The sequence below is a fragment of the Neolamprologus brichardi genome, chromosome 12 (genome assembly GCF_056152115.1).
Source record: "Neolamprologus brichardi isolate AB-2024 chromosome 12, ASM5615211v1, whole genome shotgun sequence".
Classification (NCBI taxonomy): domain Eukaryota; kingdom Metazoa; phylum Chordata; class Actinopteri; order Cichliformes; family Cichlidae; genus Neolamprologus; species Neolamprologus brichardi.
The window spans coordinates 21,612,449-21,624,454 of record NC_142115.1 but is presented as its reverse complement, the minus strand read 5'-3'; the positions used below and the strand labels follow the sequence as shown (position 1 = coordinate 21,624,454).

The window sequence follows — 12,006 nt, the reverse complement described above, 5'->3', positions numbered from 1 at the left end:
AATTACAGACACCCTGCAGAGAAAGTGTGTATGTGTGTGTAGATGGAACAGAAAGTAAAGAGGAGGTGGCATGGTAGAAAAAACTAAAGAGAAATAAAATAAAATAAATAAAAGTCAGGCACAACAAAATGATGGTGATAAAATAACAATAAATAAAAAGGATTGAATGAGAAAGGAAAAGATAAGGGTCATCACTATTAGGGAGATTCTGCTCGTTAGCAATGACACCCGAATAGGTTTTAATTTTTTACTCCCACGCCTCTCCTCCACTGGTGCATCTCAATTATTTGTTCAGAGGCTGGTGTGACAATAGTGTCGGCTGTGAGAGCCTTTGGGATGCTAAACAGGGGATAGGAGGTTAAATATAAGTCATTTTTAGTGGGCTGAACCTGGGGCTTTGTGCTGCCGTTGAGGAGAAGCTTCAAAGCTTCACTTAAACAGAGCAAACAAAAGAGCAAACTTGATCCTGCTTTTGAAGTTGTGGAGCTGCTGTCCAAAATGTTGGCAGCTCATATCCATCTCTGGATATGAGCTGCTATCTTTTGGAAGATCATACACACACTTGAACACAGCATGCATCAGCACATGTACACATGCCAGATGTGATTTGTGTCATAATGCTCAAATGTGGACAATTGCGTGTACTTAAGTATGAATTATGGAAGGTGATAGCAAGATTTTTTTTTTTTGCTATCTTTGTTCTTAAATAGAATAATAAGTATTCTTAAAATGATCCTCTTGAAATATAACAGTTACACCATGTAATATGATATTCAGCTCTGTTTTTGAACTGGATGTTCAAAGAGGGTTTAGATCTTCCTTGGATGACTCCAGAGTGAAGAAAAGTAAAAAATGACTTTTATGTCATCGTATGTTGGTTCAGTGAAAAATATTAACTCTCACAGTTCGTACTCCATATCTCATAGTTAGAGCCAAATATATATGTAATATTATTTCTGTAATCAGTTGTAATCAATAATTGAAAATAATGTTTTTAAAGAAAAACAGCTGGAATAAAAATTTATTATTCTGATCATTTATTATGCATTAAACAGAACCACAGGTGGCATGTGAAGTGATCTTTTTGTTATTACTTCTTGTTGTAGAGTATCAAAATATTTAATAAGGGTAGAGATGTATTTCTTTATTTACACATCTGAGGAATTGATAGATAAAAGTCGGGACCTGAATGTCTGTTTCCACTGATGTAAAAGAATGCCCGAGTCTATTGGAATTTATTTTTTTCCTCAGCTTTTCAAACACAGTCGTCCCTGAAAGGATGTGCAAATGTAAACAGTTATTTAAATAACTACAACACGAAGGATTTGGTTTTAAGTTCTTTATAAATATCTTCAGATAAATAGTGTTATAATACAAGCATAACATTTTAATGCACTGCTAGAGAATACACAAAAAAGTGCAACAGGCCTAATTAAAAATTACGAAGGTCTACTTGTCTTTAGCCGGTAGGCCTGCCAATGATTGAAGTAAAATAAGTAGAATAACAGCAAAAATCAAAAAACAGAGCAGTTGATTTGCATTTGAAATCATTTCGGACTGTTTGTCTCCTAAATCAAAGCTTTCTTTGGGATTAGCATCTCTACCAGTCTGATTGTATTTATCAGTGCCACATTACAGTATGTGGTAAATGCCCTCACAAATTGTGCAAATAAATCATGATTTCAATCAACATGAGTCTAATGAAAAATCCATTACACAGCACAATGTTAAACTTAATTTTACAACGTTCTTACAGCTGCACGTAATCTATTTGTCGTCTCTGATAAGTCTTATTTCGGGTAATCTCAATGTCTTTCTCGCTTTATTTTTTTTTTCTTTTCTTTCAAAAATAGCCTGCAATTTACCCGGTTAGGACAGCAGGAGGGCCGGGTGTAGAGGGTTCCCTTTTCCCTCTAGCAGATCGCTTTTCTCCATCAGTGAGGACGGTGAGCAGATCTGGGCCGGGCCGGACTGCAGACCCGTCAAACCCGGCACGGGGCCCAGGGACGGGGTGGGTTTTATTGGCACTGGAACGGCTGGCAGGGTTTGCCCGTTGGCGTTGTGGTACAGGCCCTTGGCTGACACGCTGAATGGTGCGTACTCGGATGATGCTGGCACGGATACGCCACCCATAGACTCTGATAGCATGCCGACGTGCGGCCACATAGAATTGACCATGCTGCTGAGCTGAGGGGGCACCGGGTAACCCAGATGGTGCATAACCGAGGTAAGGGGAAGCCCACTGGCCATCACACCCTTGTAGTCCCTTCCTATAATGTTCTCTATGGCAAATGGGTGTTTAAACCCACCGGGCTGTGCGCAAGTTATGCCCCCGTAACCCTGAAAGTGAGGAAGGCGACCCACGTTTGGAGGGGCGGCTGAGTGGTCGTGGTGGCTGGATGCAGTGCCCAACTTGCTGCCAGGGTGATGGTGGTGATGGTGGAAATAGTGCATCATGGGGGAACTCTTGCAGGTCATATGCTCGGCACGCAGCACCTTGAAGCGCTTCCGTCTCCTCAGGAAGCTGCCGTTCTCAAACATGTCACCGCAGTCCGGATGAAGAGCCCAGAAGCTGCCTTTCCCCGGCTGATCAGGCCGACGGGGTATCTTGATGAAGCAGTCGTTAAATGAGAGGTTGTGTCGCAGGGAATTCTGCCATCTCTGGGTATTCTCTCGATAATATGGAAAGCGATCCATGATGAACTTATAAATGTCACTCAGAGGCAGCATCTTTTCAGCTGAGTTCTGAATAGCCATCGCTGTGAGTGATATGTAGGAGTACGGAGGCTTCTGGTCGCTGTAAGAGTTTTTCCCTGGACGAGGCATAACTGGTTACTCTTTTCTTGAAGTTTAAATTCTTGAATAAAAATGCTTTTAAAGTTGGTTTTTTTTTTTGTTTTTTTTAACTTTTTTTTGTTTTGTTTTTGTTTTACGAGTTCACTTGCCAGTCTTCATATCAGTCTCCATCTGACTGATCTGCTCCAAAGCTCTGAGCCATCAGATTATATTACCTGCTTTATCGATTAATAGTGAAACCCAAAGGCCCGCCGCTCAGGTAAGATCCTCGAGAGTCTCTCGCGTCCGAAAATAAGTTGTTTTTGTCCGTGTCTTCGTCAAATTATGCTTTTGAAGTCGTGCGTAAATGTCAAATTTCCGTGCGTAAAAGTTGAGAAGTCCTCCGAGTTGCTCTTGTTTCCGCGGCGGCTGAATGATGATATGAGAGGCCGGTTTGCTTTGCTGTCTGTGTGTGATGTGGCTCCTCTCCTCTTGTGCGACGCTCACACTCAATGAGCGCCGTTTTTGTAAGACCCCCGCAGGTCGCCAGCTCTATTATCTATTATCCAGACACTCAGGGGACACGTCATGAGAGAGCAGAGGGCTGTGTGTGTGTGTGTGTGTGTGTGTGTGTAGGGGGCGGTGGGGGAAATAAACATGAGAGGATGTGCGTTCAGCACATGCCTTTGCGTCTAATTTGCTGTTTACCAATCAAAGACTCCCACGTAAAGTACACGAGGACAAAATTGACACTTTTGGACCGATTTTAACATCTAATCTTCGTTTAAAGTGGCGAATCTCCTGAAATGTCTTGGAGCAAGACAACAAAATCACCAAAGGTTTTGTGGCATTTTCTCTAAACTTGACCTTTGACCTCTCCTGCAATTTTTTAAACAGCACCAGAAGTCATGTAATGTTATAGTATTAAAGTGTTCAGTTGCTTCACATATAAAGACTGCCTTGTCATCTGTGTGTCTGCGGTGAAAGAACTGTGACGAAGAGCGTGGATTTGCGTTGAAATCTCCCCCATTCGAGTCAAGGAAACAAATAGTAAAGAATAGAATATATAAATACAGCATCTTTGTTAAATTTGCTCGATTGCACTTTCAGACTTTGCCAACAATAAATCATGTCTTCCTTTGCGCACAATCATCAGTGCGCTTCTCTTCTGCTCTCAATTACACCAGCTCGCTCGCACAGAAACACACAAAAACACACTGAGAGAGAGAGAGAGAGAGAGAGGCGCTGTTGTTGATTAATTGCTGAGAGGGGAGTCCGGCGGCTGTCTGTCTGTTCAAACACTCTCTGGTGAATCCTACAAGGATGTAAACAAACTTCATCCCCTGCTCTGAATTCTGTTCAGCGGAGAACCGCAAAAAGCCCCCCTCCCTCCTCGTAGTTTTTTCTCCTCTGGCCAGGTGTCATGACTGGGTCCTTGACGGCTCCTGTCTTCCGCGGTGCCCCGGTGGGCCCTCGAATACATTACAATAATTAAGCCTTCCGTGATTTAGCCTCCTAAGAGAGAAGTCCAACAATGTAATTAAGGGCAAGCTCGCTGTATTAGGTATGAATATTCAAAACTGTGTCAATTAATTAGCCGGTGTATCACTCCCGTTATGTCCCGGTCCTTCAAGCCCACTCAAAAGGTCAACCGTGTCAACGGAGAGCATATTTTAAAGACATTATGTAATTGCAAAGAAAATGACTTTTTAGTGCCACTTTGCTTGACGAGGAGGGAACATTTTAAAAGACAGTTGATGCTGCGCTTGTGTTTTTTTGTTTTCTCCGAATAACTGTTTTCCCTGCGCCTGAAAAATGAGATTTGAAACACCGAGGCCCTCCGAGGCCAGGGCGGGTAAAAGCATCCTCTTAAAACGCCCGGGAAAGATCAATATTAAATCTGTTTTCACAAAGGGGGCCGTTAAATAGACACCGTAGCTGATCTGCATAACAAAATTAATTAGGTAGTCTACGGCAGCGTTCGCTTGCACCCAACTCCTGGACAAATAACTAGTTGTAAAGCACACCTTCTGGGCATATGGAACATATGCTGGAATTATCCTTAATTGACTAATTACATAAATTACTCATTAAGTTTACAGCACATCAATTATAAAAGATGTATCAATTAATTTTGCATAAATTACAAGCGGCACGCTGCACGAAGAGGGTGGCGGAGGGAATGAGGGTCGCCAGGAGGGGGTCCTCTCTAAGGTGGAGAGACGTGTGTGTGTTCGTGCGTGCGCGCAACTGGGCGCGCGTGTGAATGACGGTCGTCTGTTTGTTTCCAGTCTCTAATAATTATTTGTTCAGCTTAAGGGCAAAGATATTCTTTCTCTGTCTCCCATTCGCAAAGGGAAAGTGTGGGGGTAATGGCAATTATACTAATAATAATAATCTTAAAGACCTCTCTCCAAGTCATAAGGGGCGCATCGTCGCGGAGAGAGCCATTAAAATCAATTAGCGCGGCCTATTGTTTTCAATGGAAAATTAAGCCGGTTTAGGACTGTAGTGCAGACGCTGTAAGGCTCACTTGCGTGATGGGGAATTATTTAGTGGCAAAATACGACAGATCTTACAATTTGCCCATAAAAGAGCGAGCCAGGGGAGCCTTAATGGATCACAGCTAGGATGGATGGTCCGCCTGTTGCCTTCCTGTTGGCCTTCAAGAGTCTTTCAGTCACCTCAGGTAAAACTGTCTTGAGTTCCCGTTTCACAGAAACTGATTAGGTGCAAAGAACCAGCATTCTTCCCCGAAATCTCGTCGTGAAACTTCGACCACACAGCGACAGTATAAAAACTGTCACAGCAATTAAAAGCAAACGTTTTAGTCTAAAAGCTTTGTAATCGGTCATTTACTTTCCCCAAACATATGCGTGCTTTCACTTTGTAGAGTCTACAAACTAAATACCGAATTTCCAGCATCTTTTTGAGTCTGAGCCAGCATCAAGTGGCGCTGTCTGTCATAATGTCACACTGGAAATGTTGCAGAAATCCAAATCAGGACTTGCAGTAATGCTTTTTTCAGTGTTCAGTGTTTGTGACGCTCTTATTATGAAATTGAGATATAAAGTGTAGAAAAATGAGACAATTTTAACGAAACAAAATCATAATCTTTAAATTCATTTCACTGAAGGGGCCCAAACATTGCAGCAGCAAACTGGTTTTGATTCCATGGGGTCACCGTGTTTTCAGGATGGATTTAATTACTTTGCACATCATAAATAAACAAGTGAATAAACCTGGAATGAACCTGTGTTATGATGAGCATATGCAAATGTATCCTCTTTGCTGTTGATATAGAAAACCTGCAAAAGAATTTCTGGCAGTCATTAGGCATTCTTTGAAGGAATATTCTAAAATGTTCCTGCAAATACAGATGGTAGTTACAGGCTAGAGCAGGACAGTGACAATATACTGCTCAGGTGTAGTCTGTGCCTGCTCAGCTTCTCTGTTATTGTGAAAGTTACTGTAATTCCTTGGACATTCCCAGACACAGGAACACACAAAATCTACCATTACAGCTTGTTCACAATGAAGGGAGTAATGTTATGTATATGTAAATGTAAAAAAAATATATAAAGAAAATCTATTTCCACTGACAATATAGCAACAGGGGAAACTCGATATTTAAGGCTTTTGGTGACTTTTTGCACCTTACCCTTCATTGTATTTTACATATCCACCTTGTTAGAGTGTCTTACTAATTTTGAATGACTTCATGTAGAAAAGCCTTGAAGGATAGTAACCCTTCCCATATTGTTTGATATATATATATATATATATAGATAGATAGATAGATAGATAGATAGATAGATAGATAGATAGATAGATAGATAGATAGATAGATAGATAGATAGATAGATAGATAGATAGATAGATAGATAGATAGATAGATAGATGGTCATTAACAAACTGTCTATCTATCACTTTGGTTGCTTTTTGTTTCTCAGGAAACAATAACTTTTATTTTGAACTGATTAGATCTGGTCTGAATATTGTAAGAGCCCTCTTGGCTTTCTTCAGGGACAGTGCTCTAACAGAGCTCGCATTTAGAGCAGAGTATTACTGCTTTCACCACAAATGGAGAAGCAAGATGCTCACAGTAGTGCTCATAGTGCCTGCTGCATTAATACAGTTAGACAACCACGGATTCCAATAAATGTGGTATTTGAGCTAAAAGCCATGTGAAAAAGACACTCTCTCTCTTTCACACACACACACACGCACACACACACACACACACACACACACACACACACACACACACACACACACACAAACATTTGTGCATTATATGGTGGATTGTCTCTAATGTAGTGATACACCAGCCAGTTTGCTTTTTGTCCTTTAATGGCCTGTTATAAGAAAACAACCACAGTCCATGCTGATTTATTTGGTTATCATTCCATTTTCGTTACTTTTATCACAAACAAGATTTGGCATTGGTACAGTATAGCATGAGTTTTCAGTTGTTTTTCACGAACTGGCAAATGAAGCCAAAGCTCGATAAGTAAAAAAGTATCAAGGATGTTAATTGACGTGACCCTTTATTACTTTTACTTTATAATTAATCTGAGTGTAGTCAACTAAATGGGCGGGGTGGGTTGGTGGGGGGGGGGGGGGGGGGGGGCTAAAGAGTTAAACCCAGTTGCACAATGAACCAATGATAAACGACCTCTTTTAAATATTAAAGTTTCAGGATTGGCTGACTTCCTGTGTGTGTGTGTGTGTGTGTGTGTGTGTGTGTGTGTGTGTGTGTGTGTAGGAGAGACGGCTGTTACTCACAGGGACATCTTTCAGGTTAATTAAAGTGCTTCCTGTGAAAGCACGCCCGTACCAGAACGGTACTGCGGTGCTCTTTGGCTGTGGTTTTTATCATATTGCGGCATTTTTCCTCCCCTGTGCACCACAAGTGTGAATATCCTCAAATTAAGAATAGAGCCAAACCAGCAGCGTGCTGTAACGTAAAGCTGGAGCGCTAGGCTGCACTCATCACTCACTAAATTCAGTATGGTCTCATCTGAGGCTGTATGGGATAGGATAGGGATGTGTTAATGTGCACGGGGAGGAGGGGTTGAGCGGGGAAGAAGGACGAAGGGCGGGGAGGGGGGCTCCTACCACCGCAGGGTGCGCGGCTGAATCACCGAGCGCGCCTCTGTCGGATCTCCTCTTCCTACCGTCACACCCACTGCTCGGTGTTGTGGGTTCGCCCCGTTGAGAAGGGGAGGACCGACGTCTCTCGCGGCAGCAGCGAGTGCTGCAGTGCGAGCGCAGCGGGGGACTCGGAAGCGAGGAGAAAAACACAAGCCTACATCAGCTGCCTTATTGCCGAAACTTGGTCTATGGAGAGATCTGCAACAGCGCCGTAGCGACGCAGGCCGACATGGAAGAGTATTTGCGGAGGGTCCAGAGCAGACTCGGGGTGAGTTAAGAGCCTTCAGCGGCGTTAACACCAGGTTGCGGGTATAATGAATGAGACCATGACGGGAAAGCTGCTACTGCTGTGCTACAGGCTGCGTTCCTGTTGCTGGAAAAGCGCACGGCAAACGCCTCTCACGTCCCCTCGGTCTTCCCGCCCCCCATGCCCACCCCCCCAAAGCACCTGTAGATCGCCAGTATGACAGCACAAAAGGAAAAGAACGGCGTGTTTGGTCCAATACAATAAGCACGTTGTGTTTACAGGAACACCAGTGTGTGAATTTGAATGAGGAGATTTCTAATGAGGGGAAGGTGTGACATCAACAAGTTTAGCCGGAGGCTGTCCTTCCCTGCTATCTGGCTGCTCTGCAGATACTGACTCATAATTTGCATTTGATCCAGAGCTGAATATCTCTTTGTACACTGTCAAAAAAGCCTCATGCAAATACTAAACAGCTTAATTTATACGGATCAAATGAACGTAGAGCATCTGTGAAGCATTATGTTGTGTTCAGGGGCACATCCAGCCTATGTTGTAACAGATATGTGGTCTACATGCCTTGAGTTCATAGAGGACCCTAAAACTGCTTTTGGGCATGTGCTTGAGAGACCCTAGAATCTGTATGTGTGTGTTGCCATCCCCCTTTACACACAAACACACTAAACAAAAAGGGTATTCATTTCTAGTTAATACTGTCTCTGTCATATTTGGGACATCATATTTTGGCAAGGCTTAGCATCATTTGTTTACAATGTCCAGGAAGGGGATAATCAGAAATATCTGTCTGTGTCAGATGCTCTACTGTACACCATGTACTGAAATATGACTTTAACAGTTTTAGTTTTGCTATGTTGCTTCTTATTTTCTTTGGAGGGGACACCACACAGTCTGAGAGGACTTGATTGGCATTCACACATGAGCACATACTAAACCGAAACAGAGCAGTTTTTTTTAGTCTTAAAGTTAATTTTTTTTTCTCCCAACCCTCTCTTAAACATCCTATACATTGAGAAATCAGCCTCACATCATGGCCCATTTAGTAGCTGCCCTCAAGCATATTTTTCATCAGCAGATAAAGGCTGTGTGTGTGTGTGTGTGTGTGCATGTGTGCGTGTGTGTGTCTTAAGGAGTAGTGTAACAGGGTAATGTACATAATTGTCTGAGCTTGCTGATGCACGTCAAAGCTGAGATAAATATTTCAGAGAAAAATCTCTATCTTGATATTGCCCGGTTATTACAGTAATTGCATATAGGTGTCTGCGAAAGGCCGTAATGAAAAGATATGAACAAAGTGATTTCTAGTTAATGGAATACCAGGGAAAATATGTTGTTATGGACACCGATTGTTGTTGTAACCCAACATGCAGGGTTGCAGCATTTCTTACCCACCGTACAATACTTACAATACAATATTTCACTTATCTGTGTAAACGGCTGTCTGTCAGCACAATGCAAACCTGTCTGGGATTAAATCTTTAGGCGAGTTTAAGACCTTTTATCTGGGGAGAAGAAAAGCTCAAAGAGGCAAATCCGCAGATCAGAGCACAGCAAGGTAATTGAGTGATAAGAGGGGACGACTGATGAGTGTCACGTCAGAGCCAGATAAGGTGTAACACATGTCACGATTAACGGCCATTCCTCAGTTCTCTCTCGCACACAAATGCACACACACGTACAAATTGTGCGCGAGGGCACTTTATCCCTCTCTCTCTCGTAGCTCTCTAATGTAAACTTTGATGATTCACTCTTTTGCTGACCACGCTCTCGTCTCTGTCATTCTCCTCATCCCGCTTACTCTCCACTCTCTGCATGGCTATGGTCCAGAACAGCAATACCTCTAATTATGTTGGCTCTTAGAACTTACTGAAGCCATCTTTCCTTCTCACTCAGATTTGCTCTGTGTAGCTCCACGGCTCTAACTCCTTCACTCTTACGACATTTGGCATCGAGCTAAAGCGGCATGCTGAGTGTGCTTCGCGCATCTGTCTTTCTCAATCTGTACACTGTCACACATGCACCCACAAAAAAACAGAGTCGTAGGACTGCTTTAATTGGCTTTGTTCGCGCCTTCATTCAGAAACCGGTCATTTTAAAATGTTGTATGTTGGGATGTTCTAACATTTGTCATTTTTCTCTCTTTAATTATTTAGAATTATTTAGAGCATCACATAAATTTTGTCGTTGAGACATCTATCTATCTAATTAAATAAACTGCTAGACCTATGTGATGTCAGAAAAATGAATGCGTGATAACACTTTTAAGCATTGGAATGAGGATATATTTGCAAAAAAGCAGATTTTGCTGTGAGCATAGTAGCCTAATGCTCTCCAGTGTGTCTGCGTGAATGCATGGTCCGTGCATAAATTGACTTTCCGTATTCATTGCAACTCAGGCTGCCTTTTGCAGTGTTTATTGAGCATATACATTGTTTGGTGGCAAAGATGATACAATTAATCGGTCATCACTACAGGGGCCTTTCTGTGTGGAGTTTGCGTGTCCTTGTTGTGCTTTGAAGCTTCTCTCCGGGTACTCCGGCTTCCTCCCACAGTGTAAAAGCACACTTGTCAGGTTAACAGGTGATTCTAGTGGTGAATTTGAGTGTGAATGTCTCTCTGTGTTACTCGTGTGATGGAGTGGTGACCTGAACAGAGTGTACTGATGTCTTGCCCAATGACAGCTGGGATAAACTCTGTTATTCTCACTTAGATAAGCTGATGGACGGATGGATGAGAGACCACAGCTTCAGTCAAAAATTAGTAACTTTTAAGGTTATATAGAAACTCCTAATTGGAAAATTAGCATTGAAATCCAATATCTCACGAACTGGAACTTTTTAATTAGGTTTGTGATATTATTTTCTCTTTTTCTAGTGAGCATTTTAATTATTTTCTCTTTTTCTAGTGAGCATTTTAATTATTTTCTCTTTTTCTAGTGAGCATTTTAATTTGTTACACCAAAATATTTCTGTTATTTAACTTTTTTCCCCAGCAGAAATTGTGTGAATTCTGCTGCAATATGTTCCTCAGCTATATGACCAAGATGTCAGGTTGAGATGAAGCGTGTGTATGGAAATTTAGGGGTGTACATCATGTAAACATCACTACGACACACTGGTATGTCCTCACACCAGGAAGCAGCTGTTCTCTGTGTGTACTTTTTATATTATTTCTATATTAAGAGGAAATCATCGTAGCGGTTCTGCAGTTTGTTCTACAGACGCACGATTCAGGTGGAAGCTGAGACTCCAATAATGATTAATAGATATTTCTAATTTAGCACAATGTAGAACCGGGTGGTCCAATGATTGCAAAACCACAGGTGTAAATATTTTCAATTATTTTAGGTTGAATTAGGTTGTTTAAGTGTCTCACAACTGTTAGAGAGGGAAAAAAAATTAGAGCAGCTGTTCATGTAAATGACTTGTGTATTTTCACAAAACTGTCCTAAACCTAAATGAGGGGAGAGGATTTGAATATGGCAGCTCAGAAAGGCGAGGAGGAGAGAAAGAGAGCACTCCGATTGAAAGGTATCAGGTGGCCAATACACATGTGCGCGCACACCAGTGTTCTCCTATTGCAGTCGAACAGACATTGGCCTTTTCTCCTGCTAATGCATCACTTCCTTTTCTCTGGCTATCTACTATTGATTTATTTTGCTGCCCTCCCTGCTATGAAGGAACGGGCAGGAGAGCCCGTCCCCCCATCCTTCTCTGACTCGCACACATTCTGTACTCTTTCTGCTTCTTATTTTATTTCCTCTTTGTGATACTTCCTCCATCCGTTTTACCTCTTAAATTGCACTCCCCGCT

At 42.1% G+C, this 12,006-nt stretch overlaps 2 protein-coding genes across 7 annotated transcripts in view; one reads left to right on the top strand and one right to left on the bottom strand.

The window, feature by feature from the left end:
- Window positions 1-1,784: 1,784 nt before the first annotated feature.
- foxb2 (forkhead box B2) lies at window positions 1,785-2,843 on the bottom strand. Its single transcript, XM_006789718.3, has one exon. It carries the CDS (start codon window positions 2,824-2,826, stop codon window positions 1,870-1,872), a length of 957 nt encoding a protein of 318 aa, XP_006789781.1. The 5' UTR covers window positions 2,827-2,843; the 3' UTR covers window positions 1,785-1,869.
- Window positions 2,844-8,071: 5,228 nt separating this feature from the next.
- Window positions 8,072-12,006, top strand: part of LOC102789791 (uncharacterized) — a 42,444-nt gene continuing 38,509 nt past the window's right edge. For all 6 annotated transcript variants that reach the window (XM_087849165.1, XM_087849166.1, XM_087849164.1 and 3 more), the window contains exon 1: window positions 8,072-8,200. In XM_087849165.1, the coding sequence (XP_087705291.1) occupies window positions 8,162-8,200 (39 nt within the window). In that variant the 5' untranslated portion in view covers window positions 8,072-8,161. The remainder of the gene's footprint in view (window positions 8,201-12,006) is intronic.